At 47.3% G+C, this 21,403-nt stretch overlaps 3 protein-coding genes across 6 annotated transcripts; 1 reads left to right on the top strand and 2 right to left on the bottom strand.

Annotated features, from left to right (window-relative positions):
* Positions 1–2,905: 2,905 nt before the first annotated feature.
* Positions 2,906–3,606, bottom strand: LOC125520463 (calcium-binding protein PBP1-like). Its single transcript, XM_048685387.1, has one exon. The coding sequence runs from the start codon at positions 3,488–3,490 to the stop codon at positions 3,113–3,115; it is 378 nt and encodes a 125-aa protein (XP_048541344.1). The 5' UTR covers positions 3,491–3,606; the 3' UTR covers positions 2,906–3,112.
* Positions 3,607–10,237: 6,631 nt separating this feature from the next.
* On the bottom strand, positions 10,238–15,289 carry LOC125519601 (beta-glucosidase 25). 4 transcript variants are annotated; one of them, XM_048684350.1, is made up of 14 exons: positions 15,050–15,289; positions 13,636–13,717; positions 13,476–13,542; positions 13,338–13,396; positions 12,571–12,646; positions 12,418–12,489; positions 12,225–12,312; positions 11,844–12,099; positions 11,653–11,768; positions 11,328–11,551; positions 11,213–11,244; positions 11,011–11,113; positions 10,811–10,919; positions 10,238–10,692 (listed from the first exon to the last, which is right to left on the bottom strand). In XM_048684350.1, exons 5-14 carry the CDS (start codon positions 12,629–12,631, stop codon positions 10,497–10,499), a joined length of 1,257 nt encoding a protein of 418 aa, XP_048540307.1. In that variant the 5' UTR covers positions 12,632–12,646; positions 13,338–13,396; positions 13,476–13,542; positions 13,636–13,717; positions 15,050–15,289; the 3' UTR covers positions 10,238–10,496. The 4 variants fall into 4 exon arrangements, with proteins under 4 accessions (XP_048540307.1, XP_048540308.1, XP_048540305.1 ...); XM_048684351.1 differs by lacking the exon at positions 15,050–15,289 and adding an exon at positions 13,841–13,965; XM_048684348.1 differs by lacking the exon at positions 15,050–15,289 and having other exon boundaries at positions 13,636–13,818.
* Positions 15,290–15,329: 40 nt separating this feature from the next.
* LOC125519603 (50S ribosomal protein L24, chloroplastic-like) lies at positions 15,330–17,571 on the top strand. Its single transcript, XM_048684352.1, has 4 exons — positions 15,330–15,570; positions 16,704–16,742; positions 16,823–17,050; positions 17,188–17,571. Exons 1-4 carry the CDS (start codon positions 15,454–15,456, stop codon positions 17,377–17,379), a joined length of 576 nt encoding a protein of 191 aa, XP_048540309.1. The 5' UTR covers positions 15,330–15,453; the 3' UTR covers positions 17,380–17,571.
* The last annotated feature ends 3,832 nt before the right edge of the window (positions 17,572–21,403 follow it).

The following is a 21,403-nucleotide window of genomic DNA, read 5'->3' on the forward strand; positions in this document are numbered from 1 at the left end:
GATCGACCGATGGAGCATCAGATGTCGACGATTCTTGTCCGTCGAGGATAAGAGCAGGCAGGCAGGCAGGCGCGCACAGGCTGGCATTAATGCTGCCTAAACTAAGCAGCCCCGCGAGGAATAGGAATCAGATCCGCTCTTGCTAATTTCGAAGCGATGAGGGCGCATCGCATCATCGCTGCGTATGCCTTGCCAGCATCTTGCGCACCCACCACCCCAGACACGACACGACACGCACACAAGGGAAGAATAGCAAGCCGTGGAACAATCCAGCACCAGCTGCTGCCGGCGCAACTTCTTCTACCCAACAAAAAAGTCGCGTGCGTGTGCCATGCAGGAACAGGCCAGATCGATGAAGGTCGTACTGCTATCCGATCGCCACCGGTTCGATCGATCGATCTGTTATTTCGTGATGAAGGTGCATGTGCCGCGCGCGCGTGCAGTATGCCGTTTCCGCTCAACTTGTTTATACTAGCACACGCTATTGTTAATCTACAGCTTGGAGAAGCTACCTATGATGCATCGTGTCGCAGAGATGGACCGGTCGGGCTCGTGATCCGGTGCTGCGCTGCATAGTCAAAGGCAGTGATCCAGTGGCACGCCAGGGAGAAGGCAGAAGAATCCGAGAAGCTTGCTCCCGCGCATCATCAGAATAAAAATGCCAGTGTCAATTGTCGTTTGTTCGTGTATACATCAGCCTGCGTCGAGCTGTGCCCCCGGTCAGTGGACAGCTCACCTCGACCTGCCGAACACTCGCCTGACTCACTGCCCAACTTGCCGCAGCATCTGCAGTTGGCAATGGGAAGAGGAGGGAGCAAGCCTCACGTGCGCAACCAAAGATCGTACAGATCAATCAAAGCCAAGAGATCGGCAGAGTGATCAAGATTGCTACCGTGCTGGCCCGTTGAGGTTTGATTATTTGCGCCGTGACCCCTCCACGGCGTACACGGGAGCGCGCGAGCCGGCGGGCGCAGGCCGCGCTGCCGTCGCCACGGCCGGCACGGGGGCAGCATGTTTGCTAGTAGAAGAATCCATCGTTCGTGTCCAGCTCAATGCCGATCACCCGGTTCAATATTCTACTGCTACTAGTTCTAGCGCCGATCATTTGAATTTGAAGGCGTGGCAGAGAGAGAGAGAGAGAGAGAGAGAGAGAGAGAGAGAGAGAGAGAGAGATCAGTGTAGCTGCAAATGGCGAGGCACAAATAAAGAAGTGGACGTAGGGGGGAGGAAGGCACGGCGCACCTAGCAAGCATAGCCACAGCTGGGCACAGTTCATGCACCTCAGGTCCTCAGCTACAGCGCATGGTGCGTGCATGTCAACTGATTGGATGCAGGCACCCAACTGACCAAACCTGAGCAGCAAGATCGCGGAGGACAATCATGGCGAGAATGGATGGGCTCTCTTGCTCGCTCGAGGGAACGAGACAGTGAATCGTGCGTTCAGATCGGGTTGGCTGGTTAGTTAGGAGTGAAAGAGGCCCGATTGATGGGCCGCGGGGGCGATGCTGCACTAATAATGCCCGATCCCCGCCCGCCGGTTCATCGAACCAGCCTCTGGGTAGTACGCACGAGGAATGAATTTCCCGGTTGCTGCAGCTGCACTGCGCGGGGCCTCCCTCCCCGACTCGATCTCCCACATCCGGCGCGCCGACGTGGTACCGGATCAACCCAACACCGCGTCAGATATCATGCACGTACGGAACGACGTGGCGGTGAAAGTCGACGGGGGAAACTGGGCGCGAAGCTCACACGCCGGAAGATAGACCGGGGCAAAGCCGGATAGTGCTCGGACGTGCGTACGCCGACGGCACGACGTGGACGGCCTTCTTTTCTTTCTCCGGGCCCGCACCGCCCCGCCCGGCCCCGTGCGGGCGGCGGCTGCTCGCAATTGCTTTCCCACGCGCCCCCTCGCTCGCTTTTGAAGCTTCCGGCCACCTTTCCGGAAGCTCCCCGGGCCGACATACGTACTTTTTTTCACGCATCGCTACTCAGCTCGCTTTTTTACATATCGCTTAGCTTCAGTTTCGTCGCGTAGGAAGGCACCGTCGCTTGCCGGTCAGCGTCCGGGCAAAAGCAGAGGCCGATCGACGCCGAGGCGCACTGCTACGAGTAACGGGAGGTGACAACGACGTACTAGTGCATCGGCGCCTTCCTTTTCGTTGCGTTTCGGATATTTCTCACGGCCCGGACCGAGTAAACACAGCGGAACGGAGCACTAGTAGTACGTAGCAGGAATTGACATGGACGCCGAGTTGAATTGAATTCGGGCGTGCGTTGTGCTTCACGAGTTGAGTTTCCCCGGACGGTTGCTTCGTTGTTGACCTCGGCGCCACCGGACCGGAGGCTGCTACCACCGGCGCCGCCCCTCGCCATGACGTATTGCACCGAATTTCACCCATGACGTGTGCGCCGACGCGTTCGGCCGATGCCCGGCCTCGTGGAAGCATGTATGGATGGATCGACCGATTATGGCGTTGCGTGCTGTGCGAGGACCGGAGTGCGAGTCTGCACGCCTTTTGTCAGCCACTCTTCTCAACGTACGGTTCTTGCAATCGGTGAAAGGATTTCGGCTTTCTTCCGGCGCGACACGCACACCTGCGTCATCTTACTGATGTACCGATTGCGGCTGCTGGTCGTATGGACGCAGTTGGATTTCGTTCGTGTGTAGGTCGTAGCAGAGAACGGGCATTTGCTCAAAGAAAGAAGCAGAGAAGGGCCAATGTCGCATCGCACGCGGTGTTGAAAAACGTACAAGCTCATGTCGATTAATCCAGAGATTCCAGTGCGGAGCGATCAGGGTGGGGGACGCACCCTCTGGCTCTCTGCCATACGCTGCTCAACGTTCATAGCGTAGTTAGATTCTGCTGGTGCGCGGCTGAGAACAGGGCAATGTGGCGAGTTGTGCTGAAAATTTAGAAGCTTATGTCGATTAATTCAGATTCCCATGGGAAACATCAGAGAGCGGGAGAGAGTACACATCGAAATCATTCAACCAATCGACAGTGCCCTTTCTTTTCTTGAATCCTGACTCTATGAACAGCGGGGGAGAGAAGAAAAAACAACAACGAAGAAGAAGATTAATTTCCTATCCGATCGACACCAGATGCTCCGCCTAGCTGGTGAAGAGGAAGTGGGAGGCCTGGGCGACGGCGTCGTCGAGCCACCGGCGGGGCTGGTCCATGAGGTCGGGGCTGAGCCTGACCATGAGGACGCAGAACTCCATCTGGGACAGCGCGCCGTCGCCGTCGAAGTCGCCCTCGGCGAGCATCCCGCGGAGGTCGTCGTCGGACATGGCGCCCAGGCCCAGCAGCGGCGCGTTGCGGCGGAGGCTGTGGAAGGTGATGAGGCCCGACGCCGGGTCCATGAGCAGGCGGAACCCCGCCGCCAGCTCCTCCATCAGGCCCTCCTCCCCCAGCCGCTCCGCCATCACCGGCAGGTAGTCCTCGAACCCCACCGCCTGCTGCGGTTGCTGCTGCTGGTGCGCCGCCATGGAGGCAGAGAAGATGATGGTCGCTGTGATGGTTTCTTGGTCGCTCGCTTGCTCTGATTGTGGAGGATGGATGGATCGCTGCTGGTTGGGATGTGGTTGTGGAGAAGATTGTGGGGGAGGGGAGGGAATAAATAGTGGGGAGGAGGAGGGAGGTGGGTTTCAGGGAAGGTGCCGGGGTCACGCGGGCGGGAGGGGGGCGGTGGACGGGTGGGATGGGCGGGCGATGTGTGGGGGTGACGGGGAAGGAAGGACGCTGGGAGGACAGGCTGGGCGTAGGGGTGAGTTGGCCGTGGGCTGGGCATCAGCAGCAGCAGCAGCTTCCTGGGTGCCCGTCGGCTGGGTCGACGTCGTGCTTCTCTCCCGGGTTGGCCTGCCTGGCCGCCTCGTCTTCGCGGGTAAAACTGTTGTGTTCCGTACCGGGCGATGCTGAAAGAAAACGAGGTAAGCGTTCGTTTGTTTGCGCGTAAGTTTATGGGTGTCTCGTTGTGTGCCGAATGAGGATGGATGACTGGGTTAAGATTTAAGAAAGAGCGTCGAGACCCCCACAGCCAATTTCACTTATTTCTGGAGTTTTCTTAGCCTCTAAGAATATGTACAATGGTTCCCTTCAAAAAAAAAAGAATATGTACAATGGTTGATAAGACAAATTCCTTACGTAACTCGGCTTTAAGTATTGAGTATATGTGAGTGCCAGCCAATTTCACCCATTTCTACGTTTTCTTAGCCTCTAAGTATATGTTTATGTGACCTTATTTAGGTCTAATCTGCACGGCGACACTAGATTCGTAGGATTTTGGTAGCATTTAATCTTGGGCCATTTGCATTTCTGCCCCTAACTCGAACCAATCTACTCAGATTTGCCCATAATTTCAAAGCATGCTCAAATTTGCCCCTCTGCCGTTAAGTCACTATTCAGAAATGCCCTTCCGTCCAGTCAAAGGCCTTTGACCGTCAAAGGCCCATGTGTATTGTAGCAAACGGAAAGTGCTACAGTATTGGACGGAAAGTGCTACAGTACTGTACGGAAGGGCATTTCTGAGTAGTGACTTAACGGCGGAGGGGCAAATTTGAGCATGCTTCAAAATTAGGGGCAAATATGAGTAGTGGGTTCGAGTTAGGGGCACAGATGTAAATGTCCCTTTAATCTTTATGCAAAATACCTAGTGCTATCATCTAAACCTACCCATGATCTATCTCGAATTTCAAAGTTTTGCCTCACCAATTTTTGAAATATATATTTGGTTGGCTACCGCCAAAGCCTCCCTCCTCCCGTCATTGTTTTCTTCTGCGTAGGCGGAGACTTTGGTATGCGGCAGCGGCAACGCCAAGTTTGTTGTGGCATGCACCATCGTAGGTGCAAGAGCAAACGACCATCTCCTCCTCGTCCCCGCATGGGACGAGGTTCGAGTCGATGGATCGAGAGAGCTCAGGGCCAAATCCGCTGCCCGTCGTGCTGGAGAAGGTCGAGGATAGCCGGAATGGAGCTTGGGGCAGAGAAAAGTGGAGTAGAGTGGCTAGGGTTTTGTCCGGGAACGGATAGAGATGAATTTATGTAGGATCAGGGTCAGCCAACATGGGCTAGATCCACTAGTAGAAAAGAGGGCTTTGGTTCAGGCCGGGTCAGCCCGTTAGTCCCGGTTCAGTCCAGAACCGGGACCCATGGGGCATTGGTCCCGATTCGTGATGCCACGGGCCTGCCGGGCCTCGTGGGGGCATTGGTCCCGATTCATATAGGGAGCGTTTTGAGGAGTCTGGTTATAGATTCTCTAAACATACCCATGATCTATCTGTATTTTCAAAAAAAAATCTCTCACCATTTTCCAAACAGATATTTGGTTGGCTACCAGCAAAGCCGCCCCAGCCCCCTGTTTTTGTTTTCTTTTGCGTAGGCGCATACTTGTGGTATGCGGCGGTGGTAACACCAGGTTGTTGTGGCATGCACCATTGTGGGTGCAAGTGCAGTCGGCTTGACGCTGGTTCTTGTTGGCGGCCTGCGGTGTGCCGAGGATGGAGGATGAGGATGGCGGCAAGAGCACTAGGGGAATGGGGCGGCCATGACGGATTTGTGGTGCCGCGGTGGTCCGCCAGCCATGGTGATGGATGTTGGTGTCGACGAGTTGTCTAGGATGCATTATTGCTATGAGTCAAAGAGGATTGTGGGGGCATGATGCAATGATGTTCGGTTTAGTAAGCTCCAGGTGATGGTGTCCCAAACTAGGGGTCACTCACCATGTCATCTCCCGGCAAAGTGGGCCGGGCCGAGCACTCCCCATGATGGCTCACCGAAGGGCCATCTCCAGAAGGACCATGGCGCGTAGAATGAATGTTCCCGAAGACTTGGCACATACTCCAAGACTTAGAGGTCGTCTACAATGTGATTACTTTATACATACCTGACTTATTTGTAACCGTAGACTCCCTGGTATTTATATAAACCAAGAGGTAGGGCTCGTAGAAAACAGACAACAATCTCGTTGTAGATCAACCTGTACCTTTTGAGATCCCAAATCTCAATACAAACACAAGCATGACGTAGGCATTACCTCTTCGAGAGAGTCCGAACCTAGGTAAAATCATATCCTTGTTACCATCGCATCTAGGCTACTAGCTCGGGACCCCTACCCGATACTCGGCAAAATCGACTCCGTCACCAGGCGAAAGCCTAGCACCGACTTTGGTGGATGTTGGTGGTGACAACATCCTCAAACTCTATCACCCTCTTTGTAGGTGTTGTTATAGAGAACCTTCACTTTCAGTGTCATTTGGATCTTGAGCTCTCAAGGTGAACACCAAAATTTCGACCGTGGACGAAGTGGGCGTCGACAACATATATGACGCCTCCCCATGGGGGGCATCACCTTAAATGTCACGTCTTCCTTCATACTACCTCCGTTTCAGTTTATAAGTCCTACGCGTATACCTAGGTTGCTAATTTTATCACCTTAATATAAACTATATAACACAAAAATTATACGGTTTGAAAATAGAGCATCTGAAGTTTATATTGGTATATTTTTTGTGTTATATGACTTGTATTAAGTTGGTCAAATTAACGACCTAGGGGTACGCGCACGCCCTATAAACCAAAAGAGAGGTAGTACATCAGTGGTTCGTGTTGTTCAATGATCTGTCATCCGCTGGGAAGGTGCACACCTTGAGGCCGCTCTGGAAGCCGAATCGGCGTCTCCAGAAACCGACTTTGGCTTGTAGGGCGTTTGCTCTCGACGCTTGGGTGTTAGAGTCGTCGGCTAGTCTGATATGCAGCTCCGGGGCCAATCATTGTGTGTTGTTGAGATTTGGTAGCAGGTAATCACTTATTCACACCGTTCATTAGTAAATCATCAACAAATGCTTGATGTCCATAGTATTACCGTAGAGGTCAAAGTGTGTATGCTTGTCATCGGCGTCTCGGAGGTCAGGTTATTTTCCAGTGATTTAACTTCCTAGCGTCGGATAGCGAGATGTCAAAGGTCAGCCTTTGCCGATTCTGAACCTCGTCAAGCCCATGCTATTTCTTAGCCGCCAAGCGAGTATGTACGGGGTGCGTTTCTCCATCGCGTCTGGTATTTCTCTGGAAACAAACACCGGACGTATCTCGGTCTCTCACCACGTAGTACCCCGTTCTCACTACACAGATACCTTATCCGCAAGAAGTTTCCCATCTGCCCTTCAAAAAAAGAAAAAAGAAGTTTCCCATCTGGTTGTCCACGGTGGCCACCGTGCTGTAAAAGCCAAGAAATTCCACTAGGTTTTCCCCAAAGTTTCCACGGAACCTTCGATCAGAACTCAGAAACCCACGCACGTGGAGCGTCCCGGCACGGCTGAACGGCTCGGCTTCTCTTCTGGTGGCCACATGTTGTACGTTCTGAACTCGTTCTACCTATAATGCAAAGGCAGAGCTCCTGCTATTCTCGTCAAAAAAAAAGAAAGTCGAGGAATCCCGTCTCCGTCTCGGCTCTCGTGTACGGCATTTTCCTTGCAGTACTTCGTTCCCGGGGCCTGGATAGCTTTCACCGGGGCCACGCACACTTTTCTCGTCTTTGCCCCACACGCTGACAAATATATGAGCGCCTGGCGACAAGTTCACTCGTGCTTACTACCTGCCCTCTCGCCTCGTTGTCGCTGCGCACCTCCTTCCACATCTCGTCCCCGCATTTTCCATGTGTGATTCCCTCTTCATCGTCTTCTTCTTCCCCAATTATCATTTGTGTTTCCTCTCAAAAATAAATAAATATCATTTGTGTTCACTGTTCAGGCCGTCGCTTTCGCGGCCCTCCTGCCACCAATGATCAGTACGATGTGGCGGCACGTTGCCATGTTGGCAGCTGATTCACCAACAAACAAAACCATAACAAAAAAGCACCCACGTCAGGGCCTCCACGTTGGGTAAGTGCAGGAAATTCTGCTGGAAGCTTTGGGTGAAATTCAGGAAGCTGTGTGCAAGCTAGCTCGCGCGTGCATCGAGGCCCCATTGGGGGAAACTCATGAATTCTGCTGGGGAAAACAGTTGGGTTTCCGAGGGAATCCGGGGGAAAATGCGTGAGCTGCGGCGTGGCACATGGCGCCCGAAAGGCGTTTTGGTAGCATCCAAGAGAGGAGGCCGGGCAGGTGAAGCTCAGGTGAAACTGCGTCCACCGGATCAATCATCTCGGCGTTTTACTCGCAGGCACAAAGCTTGCAGCTTCAGGCGGAAATTGCTACGAGGGGAGAGGGGAATAGCTCGAAATTTCAGGGGAGAGGGGAGAGGGACCATTGCTCAACTCAAGACCTGAAGTTGCCGGGGCCATGCGGCATGGCCCCCAACGGACGGCATCTTAAACTTTTCAGGGTTTGTCTTCGTCTGCACAAGCACACCTTAAAGTTCAGCAGCTCGAATCACTGTGTGCGTGTGTGTGTGTGTGTGTGTGTGTGTGTGAGCACATCTCACTGTCAATTCAACTTTGGGGAGAAAAGGAAAGCAGCATCCACATTCAACATATAAATACACCACAGTAGAATAAAACGGATGGGATGCTCAAGAAGAACTGGATAAGCCTTCTTGCTGATCTCTGTAACATCCATGGACAAGCACGGCCGCGGCACGTTTGACGGGCGCGGTCGATGGTCGTGTGGGTTACATTTTGCTCCTAAGGTATGTACAGTACATGTGCAACATGCAGAGTTGAAATGGTGACTGAAGAATAAGCTAGAACCTGGCTGAACTTGGAGCTGGCATCTCACCGTCAGTTCAACTTTGAGCAGAGGAAAAGAAAACAGCTTCAACATACACATACAAGAAAAAGGATGTGTAATTCTCTTGTTGATCTCGGAACATCAATGTACAAGCACGACTGCGACGCATTAGACGGCGTGGTCGATGGTCATGTATGTTACATTTTGCTTCTAACATATTATGTATGCTGGCCAAATGGAGCGTGGTTTGTAGGCCGAAAGACCAAGGAGGGCTCGGAATTCATGACTTGCAGGTCAAAAACGAAGCCCTACTCAGTAAATGGTTGTTCAAATTTCTTACTGAGAATGGTGTTTGGCAAACCATGCCGCGAAACAAGTATCTAGGTCAAAAGGCGGTGTCCCAGGCATTTTGGAGACTTGGCGATTCGCACTTTTGGGCTGGCCTAATGGCGACAAAGAAACATCTCTTTCGCTTTGGGTCTTTCGCGATAAAGGATGAGTCGGAGATTCGTTTTTGGGAAGACATCTGGCTAGGCAATGTCAGTCTCCGAGAACAATATCCAGGCTCATACAACATTGTTCGCGATAAGAATAATATTATTGCGCAAGTGCTCAGTTCATTCCCGCCGAATATTTCGTTCAGGCGGGATTTGATTGACCCTCGACTTGTGTCATGGCATAATCTTTTATCCCGACTGGATTCGATTAACCTGACACAAGGCCGGGATGTGTTTCGCTGGAACCTTACTACATCAGGGTCTTTCACTGTAGACTCTATGTATCGTGCGCTCACACATTCTGAGATACCAGTGAGTAATAACTAGAAAATTTGGAAGTCCAAGATTCCACTAAAAGTTAAATTTTTCATGTTGTATCTTCGTAGGGGGGTTGTGTTAACCAAAGACAATCTCGCACGACGCAACTGGCAAGGGAGTAAGAAGTGTTGTTTTTGTACTCATGACGAGACAATCAAACACCTCCTTTTCCAATGCAAGTTTGCACATTCTACGTGGTCAGTCATCCAAATAGCGTCAAATCTGTATCTGCTCACAACTGTTGCCAATATTTTTGGACATTGGTTGGACGGTATTTCAAATAGGTTCAAAACTCTAATAAGGATGGGAGCGTATGCCTTAATTTGGTCGCTTTGGCTATGTAGAAATGATTTTGTTTTTAATGGAAGAAATGCTTCTCCTCTACAGGTTATTTTCCGATGTACGCAATTGCTACGTATGTGGTCTATGTTACAACGACCGGAGGACCAACCGCTGTTTAAGGCGGTGTGTATGTGATTGGAGCAGGTGGCTATGGAGGTTTTTTCCCAACATGGGTGGCGACATAACCTTCGGATCGATCCACCACCTCCATCAACATAGGCATAGTGTCGGTCTATAGAGCTCTACTGTTGCCGATTTGTCGGTTTTTTTCATCAATTTTTGTCAGACCCTTGTATTGGGCCGTGTGCATCCTAATTATGCAGAGGCCGGATGTTGCTCATAATGCTTTGTATCCGCTTGATGCTACATTTGAGATAATAAAATCGCCTTTTATCGAAAAAATGTGTAATATGCACAGTTGAAACGGTTACTGAAGAATCACTGTTTAGTGTTATCCACATACACCAATAAAAATGATGGGATGTACAGTTCTCTTGTTGATCTCTGTAACAACACTATACAAGCACAACCGCGACACGTCGAGGGCATTGCTGACGGTCGAGTAGGGAATTCTCCAGTTACAATTTTGCCTCCTAATAAGGTATGTACGGATGTGTGTATATGGTAACTATGCACAATTGGAACGGTGACTGAAGAACCACTGTACTGTTTGTTATCTACACGACGGCAGCGGTCTTCCGGTTCCGGGCCAGAACCTGGGTGAACCACTCGACGGACGCCTTGGGTATCCTCGTCAGGTTGTTGTTGTAGTCGATGTAGTAGAGGCCGAAGCGCACCGTGTACCCCGAGTTCCACTCCCAGTTGTCCAGCAGCGACCACACGAAGTACCCCTGGATGTTGCACCCTTCCTTCCTGCAGCCATTCATTCAGGTTGCATATCCAGCACTTGAGTACCGTAGCTCAACAGGTGATGATCATCAGCGATGTTGGTGGTTCAGTTCTCACTCGGCACAGAGAGTTGAAATCTTACTTTATAGCATCTAGGAGGTTGGACATGTAGTCGTTGTGGTACTGTATCCTCTTATCGTCCTGCAGGACATTTTCCAACCTTGAAAACCGGCTGTTTGCGTCGTCCATGCCTGCCATAAGCAGCTTGTTAATCATCACTGACTGTTTATCCAAGGAGAAAAATCTTATCGTCTGCCAACAGTACAATCCGCAGCTACCTACCATTTTCAGTGATGAACACGGGTGGATTCCCATACTTCTCTTTAACATGTTTCATCAGGCTGAACATGCCCCAGGGAACTATGTGCAGCCAATTCGACGCTGCCTGAAAGTCCACACATAAACATGTATTGCCAATCAAACATGTGATTGCATATAAGATAACCAACGAAAGTTTAGAGAAAATATGAAGCTGCAAGTATACCGTTTCTCCTATTTTCTTTCCATGCCTGTAAGCTGCATAGCGCATGCGGTGAGGAAGTTAGTAAGACTGAAAATGTATTAGGAGGTTTGTGATATCTTCATCTGTCAAGACTGACCAGTTGAGATGACAGCAGCATCGGTTGAAGCATCGTTCATCACAAGTTTCCTTACCCGCATCCTGTCGTTCCTAGCATATAATGTCGTGTAGTGGTTTATGCCTACAAAATCTAGTGACCCAGATACTAACTGTGATTCCTGACTTGAAAATTGAGGTAGCCTGTCGCCTACAAGTTTCTGCATAGAAGCAGGGTAGCGGCCAAACATTAACGGATCCAAGAACCTGTAATCAGGTTCACAAATTCTCAAGTTAATACAGGAACAAAGCTATCTACAGAAATTAACTTGATGTCCGCACATCAAAGTTGGTACTTATTGTCTCACCATCCAAGCTCAAAGTCCATAGCTCGTGCTGCTGCTTCTCTGTCTTCATCGACATCCGACAATGGTTCATACCACTTGGAGTCAAGTGCGATTCCTATGAGGCCTCCTTGCTTTTTCTGCAATTAGCACATAACAGCGTTCATTTCTTTTCTTAAGAAACACTACTTAAGGATGTGCTTGCAATGGATTACCTTGAAATGTTGCTTGTAAGCATGAAAAACACCAGCATGAGCTAAGAGTATGTTGTGAGCCACAATATAGGGTTCAGTTGATGATGTACCCTCCTTACAGAACAAATGAGATATAATGGAACACCTCCCAGGTGCTTGGATGCCGAAATCATAGCCGTCAATTGCAAAGTTATGGGGCTCATTAATGGTGATCCAGTGCTTCACTCTATCTCCGAACTCCTTGAAGCAAGTAGAGGCATAGCGAACAAAATCCTCCCTGTGTAATTTATCTGTCAGGATCAACCAAACCAGTTTTTTCATGCGAAAATAAAGAACTTTTATGTGACATAGATTGTGCAAGAAAGCTTCATCTGAAGAAGGTCATGCAACAGTGTTACATACACGATTTGCGAGTTTAACCAGCCACCATATTTATCCTCCAGTGCTTGTGGAAGGTCCCAATGGAATAGTGTTACATATGGTTGTATACCTGATGCACAGATACAGAAAAACTAAAAATGGATATATAATCATAAAAATGGAAGTAGGCAGCTGCTTGCATTGTGCAGACACTGAAATGTGGAAAACAGATCACCTTTTTCTAATAGAACATCTATGAGGTTGTTATAGTAACTCAACCCTTCTTCATTAGGCTTGCCTGTTCCATCTGGAAAGACAATCATCTATACAGTTAGGAGGAAGAGTGAAGAACATAAATATAATTGAACAGAATTTACCTGAGACATACTTGGGAAGATGCGTGCCCATGAGATAGAGAACCGGTATGCATCCACGCCAATATCCTTCATTAAGTCAACATCTTCCTGCCAGTCAGTGCTAGGCTTGTCAGCTATAGATAATTTATTGGTGTAGCTGATCTTCTCATTTTATCATAAACCTAGTCTAAGAATACTAGTAATTGGACAGATATAAGAAATACGAGGCTCTATTTCAAAAAACCTTCTTGCAGAACCAAAATGACATCTCAGATTCAGAATAACCTTAGAAATAGTCTTTCTGCTGCCTTTAATTTTTGAAACACCATGCTAGTAGAAAAGTGGATTTGTAGTTTGATATATTAAGTTAGTGTTTCAACTGTCAAAACAGAAAGGACAAGATGAAACTAGCAACAAAATGCTAATTAGTTAATACATTGATGCTTAGAGATATCAAGTATCTTTTGAAAATGCACAAGCCGTTCCATCTTTTTCTAAATTACTAGAAGCAGATAAAATGTGAGGCAGGCAAATTTTATCAGGTGTCAGGACTCAAGAGTGCAGGCATGCAGGCATCAGGGGACATTCTTACATGTTGACAAAATAATCTCTAATAAGTTTACCATCAATAACGCATCACTGGATCAACAGGAAATTATCTAACAAAATTGGATTAACAGGATGCTACGAACCCAACATCAATGATTAAGGAAGAGTTCAAATTCCAGCTACATATATAGCATAATAAATGAATGAACTAAATCATGTAAACGAAAAAGAGATTGATTGGTTATCTTACCTTGTAGCGATGGTAGTGATCAACGGCAACGTCTGCATTGCTGAAATCTATCACCCTCCCTGCAGAAGAAAAACACGACATTCAGTTATAATCTTCAGAGCAGAGTAGTTTTTGCAACAAATCACATCATTACTGTACCAGGTCGACTTGCGAGAGTATCCCATATCGTAGGTCCACGCTGACCTTCATTGACAGCACCCTCGTACTGGTAAAATATTGACCAGAAACAACTATCAGACAAGTAACTAAAGACAGAACGGCTGAAATCAGAGAGATGGGTGTTTTCGCAATACTTGACCTGGTAAGCCGAGGAAGCAGTCCCAAAGGTAAAACCAGGGGGGAAGTCGGCTCTCCGTATGGCCTCGGCACAGGCGGCAAAGCTGACAAGGATATGAACCAGCGTCAAGACACCCATGGCTTTTCCTTCAGTTTGAAGCTCTAACTACTCATGTCTTTATTCCATGGATGAGTACCAGACATGATGCTAAGATATATATATAAACCTCGGCGAGTTGGTGAGCGTGGGAGGCAACTGGAGGATGAGCTTCACTTGTCTCTGAAGCCCATCAACGTGCGTCTCTGCTAAGTAACTCCAAGGAGGCCAAATAGGCTGAACTATCTCTGTCAGCTGGACCTTTGATCAGCAAGAGAAGTGAACTCCTTGACACGTCCTGTTGTGAAGTGGCATGAGTGAAGCAAAGGAAACCCTTGCTTGTGCGCAAGAATCTCAAACTCCAGGATTCATGGACCATGACTGCACAGATAAGCCGGAGCGTATTCGGATTTCAGAATCTACTCCGGTCTGAGAATTGTGCCAAGTTCTTACATAACTACCAGCATGGAGATGGAGGGAAGGCCCCATTATTAGCAAGATGGTGCCTTTTTCTTACTAAAGTGCCAACCTGATCCCCGCAAGATATTAAGAGTAATTTATCATTGACATGGTGCTAAGTGATGACCACGGCAATTGTCCAATAAAATAGACAACCTATTGTTATCCATTTCGTTTGGCAACGCCGCATGCTGACAAAACAATCTGCCTACATGTTGATCACAACATGTCCCATCCATACTCAGCAACTGTTTCAAGGCCCAACGAATTATAAAGAAGAGAGGCAAGAATCCTAATAAAGATCAGGGGCTCAACAGCCCCCCTGCAGTCGCACTCACGCTTATCCCATGGGAGACATAATGTCTTGCTTGCACGGCAGGAACAATCCGGGCAACGATTTAACAACTATCCATGGTAGTTACAGGAAAGGGACGGGGTCGATCCGGCGATGGTGATCCGGTGGAGCGAGCGGCCGCGCTCGCTGGACTGACTAACTGCCTGGGAATGTAGTGCAGATCAGCACATGTAGCATGTATATCCTATGGTTCGTGGCAAAATAATGCAGAGAAACGCGGCCGTTGGGGCGGCATGGATAGGCTTCGGAATCTTTGGTGGAGGGCTCGAAGCTGCCGCGGTGACGCCATGATTGGGATTTAGGAGAGTGGAATATCGGAGATGGCACGTCACCCTCCCCCCTCTCCGTGCGTTGGGGCCCTGAGATCGCAAAAGGGACGAGAAGCTGATCCATCCACGTCGCCGCCCACCGCCACCGCCCAAGCGGAAAAATCACCGTGGATGAAGAGGGGAGCTTTTTGCCGGCAATCCGTAGAAAAATGGAGGGGGGGAAAGAGAGGGGGAGGGGGTCGGCTTTGCTGCTTGCCTCGGCGGCAACCGTCGCTTGGCTTGCGCGCGTCGGCGGCGGGGCCTCCGGGAGTCCGGGGGACGCAAGCGGCTGTCCCGGGTGCCGCGTGGCCTCGTGGCGTGGTTCCGCTCCGAGGAGGAGCGGCGCCCGCGTCCCTCTCGTGACGCCGACGGCTGGCCGACGCGTGACGCCACGAGGAAGACGACGGGCGGCTGGCGGGCCGGGCTGGATACCCGGCGCCCATTCGGCGCATTAGATCCGGCCGAAGGCCCGGCCCGTTAGCATCGAAGCCCATCTATAAACCACTAGCAAGAGGCGCTTCCTTCCGTTATCCTGTCCGGGAGCACAGAGCCGCTTCGTTATCCGCTGGCCGCTGCTGCTGCTTCTCTGCGAGCGAGTGAGTGAGGAAGGGAACGGCGACGATGGCCGGCATGGCGGCGCTGCAGGGCGCCATGGGGGCGCTCTCCGTCTCGGCCGCGAGCACCAGCGCCTTCTGGGGTAACCCGCTCGCCGCCACCTTCTCCGCCGCGCCGTCTGGGGTAATCACTAACCCGTGCCGCCTCCCCCCCTTTCTTCCTTAAATCCCCTCTTGCCTGCCATGCGTCTGGGCTTGCAAGTCTAGAGCTTGGTGGAAATGGTAATGCATGACGGCGACGGTGAATGCCGGTTCTGCCTTGCTCGCTGTTGTGCTGGAGGTTTCTGCTGCCTTTGTCCCAAATTTATTTGTGAGGATGGATTGAGTGGGAGTGGAGAATGTTCGAATTCCTAGATTTTGAGTGTGAGTGTCGATTGGGCAAATTGTGTTGTCTCCCATGTTTTAGAGTAGGGTCACCGCCACAGAATAGTTATGTTTATGCTGCAAATTTTGGTTGTGCCAAATGTGCCGTGGGCGGTGTAAACGGTGTACCTCCAGTTTGTTGCAATCTAGTGGCAGTAACATTTTTAGATTAAATCGGTGATAAAATTTCCATGCTTATTTCTGCTGATCTATTCTCTTGTCACAACTAATGAGACCATGGACAAGTTTATTTTGTTCTATTCTGCTGGCACATATCAAGTATGACTGTCAGAAACAAATGTTGTATTCATTCTGTCAGTAAAAGATGATGGAAACTAACGGGCAGCTCGATTCTCTCGTAAGATAGGCTATGACAAATGATTGTCATGCTCGTAGTGTATCAGAAGCATATCACTGAATACAGTTTTTTAACCCAAAATGGCACTTGATTATACTGAACACATGCTTTCATTTCTATGCCCTCATCAGTGTCTTGCCTCTTGAACATAGCCTATTTTACCCTCTTCATATAATAATTTCACTATTGCTAATTCCTGACTGATAGGAAAAGGAGGCTAGAAATCATACTGAATGTAGTTGTCCCAAAATGGTGCACGGAAAACAGCTGAGACAAGATAATAGCTGTTAATTAAGTTATACAGACAGATCTTTGGTACTTATGTGAGACACATTTTTGTGAAAAGGAGAGGAAAAACTCATGCAAAGAAGTATAGCACGACCCTACAGTTTCTTACCTGGTCTGTGGTGGCCGTCTGTGTGATTTTGCAACATAACATAAACGATAAATCTGTCCTTTTGTATTTTCTTAGAAGCGAATCAATATGTTCTTTTCATGTGAAACTTTAACAAGCTGTGCATAAATTTGATACACAGGTCAGATTCATGGCCAAGACAAGCCCAATTGAAATGAGGGTGAGTGCCAATCTGGGTTTATCATCTCATACTTTCTCAGCTAGCTGCTGCTAAATGTCAGTAATCCTTCTCCACTACAGCTTAAGCGGTGGGAACGGAAGAAGTGTAAGCCAAACAGTCTTCCTATGCTGCACAAGATGCATGTTAGGGTCGGCGACACAGTGCAGGTCATCGCAGGCCGTGAGAAAGGTAAAGTTGGAGAAGTTGTACGGCTTTACAAGCACAACAGCACTGTGATAGTGAAGGATCTGAACTTGAAGTCAAAGCACAAGAAAGGCACAGAGGATGAACCGGGTGAAATTGTCATGGTCAGTAGTATTTTTCTGAAAACTTCGTCTCTCCATTCCTCTTGCCTTGTATGCTCGCATATTTACCTGGCAAGAACATAGATTCAGTGTCGTAATTATTATCTTCTGACGAGACTTTGGGGAATTATTTTTGTCAGATTGAAGGCCCCATTCATAGCTCGAACATGATGCTCTACTCAAAGGAGAAGAACGTGACGAGTAGGGTTGGGCACAAAATCCTCGAGGATGGCACCAAGGTCCGCTACCTGAAGAAGACCGGTGAAGTGATCGACAGCGTTGATAACTGGGTGAAGGTGTTCAAGGAAGGAGATTCTGAGTCATCATCGTAGTATGGAAACGCTGCACATGCTCTCAACCTTGGCTGCGCTTATTGCTGCCCAAACGCTTACTCGGCTGGTGCCGCTGCTTGTAAGATCAGTTTTCTTCTAGCTTCAGAGCCTCTTTTGTAAATTACTACTACTGCTACAAAGTTGTCACCATTTTTGCAATGCTTGGTCCAGCGAGAAGGCCTTTTTTTTTTACATTTCTGTCATTTTGATGAATAGTAATGATTGCCCCTTTTACATGTGGAAATGCAGCACCATTGCTCTGTTTTGGCAAGTCTAGCAGAAATACTGCATGTGTATATCCGGCATATGAATGTGAGAAGAAACCTGACACATGCATCGGAACTAGAGATCCGTAACCGGCCATGCCCTGCAAGTTCTTGAACTGTTTTGCATGGGCGTTGTACCTAGCAATTGTTCATTTGTCCTGTAACATGGAGTATGCCAGTTCATGGGCAGCAGGGTTGAATTTCTAATGCATGCGCATGTGTTTCATTATATTATAGGGCACGTTCAGATTTAGCACAGTTCCAAAGGGAGACAGTTGAGATAACTTCCACTAAGCACGCTTTGATGGCTTTCATTTTAAAGTAGTTTTTCTTTTCTTTTGGTAACTGTTATTTGGCTGATTATTTGAGATTTCGGTATTCTCATCTACCTAGCTAAAGGCAACTCCAACGCGGATCTCCAAAACAGACCTGGACGTATCCGCGGACGGAGGCCACCAAGTGCAGACTGCTCATAGTGTTTTCTTTCTATACCCGAAGTACTCAATCAAAGAGAAATATCACAATTCTTAAGCTTTAGAAAGATAAATATTCCAATGCAACAATAATTTAAATAAAAATATTACAATAAAAAAAGTTTTGAAATAAAATAGTTCAAGTTTGAATTAAATTCTCTATATGAAACGCCCAAAAATGCTCACCCAAATTGTTCTGGAGCTGCTCATGAGTTTCTCGATTGCGGATCCTGCATTTGGAGAAAACCCTCAAATGTCGTCAGATTCTGCTACGAAAGCTGGATAGGATCACCCATGTTTTGAAAATTAAAACCATGGAGAACTCCATCACCCTCATCCTCCACAATTATGGTGTGTGTGATCCATTGGTGGACCCAGTAATAAAATGAAGGGTGTGCACACTCTAATTTATTTTCTACCTAATCCAAATGTCATACAAAATATGGTAAAAGAATAACATGAATAGCTCAATTCTAATCTCACAACAATTTATTCAGAAAATATATATCAAAGGTGCTCAATTACAATACAAACTAGATCATCGATGGCGCGCGTTGCTGCACCCATACATTTTTAAATTAAAATGGTTGGCATTTATAAAAATAAATAGGGATGCAAAACATCTTTTAATAACATGCTATCCCCCGATAGAATGAGGAAAAAACTTGAGGATTAAATTGGTTCCTTTCATCAACAATGAAACATCAAGGTGATATAAACAGCATGATGTAATAATTGGTACACTTCAGGAGCAATGCAAGTCACCGTTGGCCAGAATTTTTGATAACATAAAAGGTGTCGTTGGACACAAATTTTATCCAGTACATGAATTTGTGCATAAAACTGGACAATATCGAACGCCTGAAATCTAATCTATAAGACAATTATCCTATAAGAAAATTATTCTATAACAATATAATCTTTTTATATATGCATGAAATTGGACAATGTTGACAGCCTGAGATCTAGCTTTTGTACAGAACAAGTAACTCACATAAAAACCTTGAACCTTTTTGGGGTCTGAAATTATGGATATATACTGCTAATCTATACAATTCAAATGTTCTGCAATTAAACAACTTTGTTTATATATATTTGAAGATGATAACATGATTTGTTGGCATCTGAGCGAGAGAACAATCTTTGATGCAGAGATAAGCTTGTAGAGATAAAGTTACCCATAGGGCAACACCACACAAGCTGATATTCGAGGAGATTGTACTACTACATGCAAAAAATGCATAACTTGATAGTAGCATCTCGAAACTTAACATGACAATCCCAATATGCAATAGCATTGATCAAATCGCCACATAGGATCGCAGTAGCAAATGCCATTTTTCTGATATGATGAAGAAGCAATTATAATCAACCCATACAAGCAGAGAGGAAGAAGCTAGATTACAGTAGTGCAGAGTCACATTTTTGAGAAGTCACCCGACTGCGGACTTCAGTAATATATATAGCAGTACTTATTATAAGGGCTGCTACACATGATTGGCTAGCTCCAAAATTAACCGGTCATCTTGGTGGTTTGGGTATACCAATTGGATCCTCTGACGTGCAATGAGCTCCTGCAGCTGGACATCGTTCCTTGCGCAAACATAGGATAGGAGTCGGCTCAAAAGCATGATACATCAGTAGACCAATCATTTTCACTCCACTCTTTCCACTTCATGGAGATTGTCACATGCATGGTTGAAATCAAGAAGGGAGTGGTGACTTAGAGTAGTCAGTTCCACCCGGAGCAATTACTCCAGAATACCAACATATGAAACCACCTCGCAAGATAATTAACATGAGGCATAACAGTGCACAGATAATAACTTGTCCATTTGACATTAGAGTTCCATAGAATGTGCTGTTAGGAAGAATACCATGCGGTAGAAGCAGCAAACAAAGCAGTACCGAGCTTGAATTCATCCTCCAATAGCACATGCATTCATTGGAATTATGTTTGCATAACTAACGTTCATAGCAGTCATGAAAACACACTGTGTATATATCAAAATTGTTGTAGAAGCAGAGTCAAAATTACAAGTTTGAATGCATCTGCTTTATCTACAATAGGGAAGCAGAAAAGAATATTATACCACAACAAACAATTTAACCATTAGCGCCATGTGCAATTGCAAACATGGTGCCATTCATGAATAATATACTCTCAGGGAAGAAACAATTGAAGGTGAAAGCAGCGCCTCACGTTGCAATTTACGTAGAAGAATGAGAAATCCAGTGAACCCCGTGGAACACAATGAAACCTGCATTCATTTGAGAGCACAAAGAAGAACATCACTTGAGAAAAAACATGCAGAATTTGAAGGAGAGTGGAGGTACGAACGAGGAAACACTTGTGGAAGGCCAGAGGCGGGGAGTCAAATTATCGATCTGAGTGTCAGGCATGCCTGCCCATGAAGGATTTGTATGAGGAGTAGCTAGACAACGGAGATTATGTAGACGTGATAAATCGATATTGTAAGTTGTAACTGACCTCCAATTATGGGCGCTGATGGGTGCGCCCCATCGATTTGCCACTAATGGTCCGTTGCAATTACTCCCCTAATGGGGTATAAATTAATTCATTTTTTAGGGTGTATAAATTAATTACTGAATCGCCAACTATTGAAGGCGAATCGACAGGGAACGATCGGCTGCCCTAGGCACCGCCCCATTCCAGGAAGGCAGACGAACGGAGACTATTCTCAAGCCCATTAGGCCCAGTTTAACAGGAAAGGACCAAAATTGTTATGGGAGCAGCGGCCCGCTACGTTTAGAGCTCCTGGTTAGCGAAGGAAGCACACGCGGGACCGTAAGAAAATCGGATGGCCAGAAACGCACAAAACTAAAAATCGAATGGTGGAGAAAGCAAGTGGCCTGAGAGGGCAGGAAAACTGCGCAGTTATAATGTATTTAAATAGTCTTACATGAAAGAAGCACAAGTAGAAAATTACAACACCGGATAAGTCTACGTTGTCGCATTGCCATGAAAGTATCAACTATAGCATCTTCACTTACTTTCAAGAACACATCTCGTTCAATACATGTCACTCGATCATTCAAGCGATCATCACTCATACTAGTCCTCAAATTACTTTCCACTAGATTCATCGCCGAAATACTCTTTCAATAGTCGTCGTCGCCACCGGTAAAATCAATATCAATTTGATGAATAAGTAGACCAAATCATAAAGAACATGCTTCTTTGTTGCAACAAACATAATAGAGAGCTCACCAATATTACTTGCATGGCTAAACCTATCATCTTGTTTTATATCATCAATGAAA

The sequence above is a fragment of the Triticum urartu genome, chromosome 7 (genome assembly GCF_003073215.2).
Source record: "Triticum urartu cultivar G1812 chromosome 7, Tu2.1, whole genome shotgun sequence".
NCBI lineage: Eukaryota > Viridiplantae > Streptophyta > Magnoliopsida > Poales > Poaceae > Triticum > Triticum urartu.

Excerpts from the sequence above, each read along its gene's own strand:
- LOC125520463 (XM_048685387.1), bottom strand. The coding sequence starts at position 3,490 with ATGGCGGCGCACCAGCAGCAGCAACCGCAGCAGGCGGTGGGGTTCGAG.
- LOC125519601 (XM_048684348.1), bottom strand. The coding sequence starts at position 13,752 with ATGGGTGTCTTGACGCTGGTTCATATCCTTGTCAGCTTTGCCGCCTGT. Across the intron at positions 13,543-13,635 it reads CTGCTTCCTCGGCTTACCAG|TACGAGGGTGCTGTCAATGA; the intron begins GTCAAGTATTGC and ends ATATTTTACCAG. Across the intron at positions 11,769-11,843 it reads CTTACAAGCAACATTTCAAG|AAAAAGCAAGGAGGCCTCAT; the intron begins GTAATCCATTGC and ends TGCTAATTGCAG.
- LOC125519603 (XM_048684352.1), top strand. The coding sequence starts at position 15,454 with ATGGCCGGCATGGCGGCGCTGCAGGGCGCCATGGGGGCGCTCTCCGTC. Across the intron at positions 16,743-16,822 it reads CAAGCCCAATTGAAATGAGG|CTTAAGCGGTGGGAACGGAA; the intron begins GTGAGTGCCAAT and ends TCTCCACTACAG. Across the intron at positions 17,051-17,187 it reads AACCGGGTGAAATTGTCATG|ATTGAAGGCCCCATTCATAG; the intron begins GTCAGTAGTATT and ends TATTTTTGTCAG.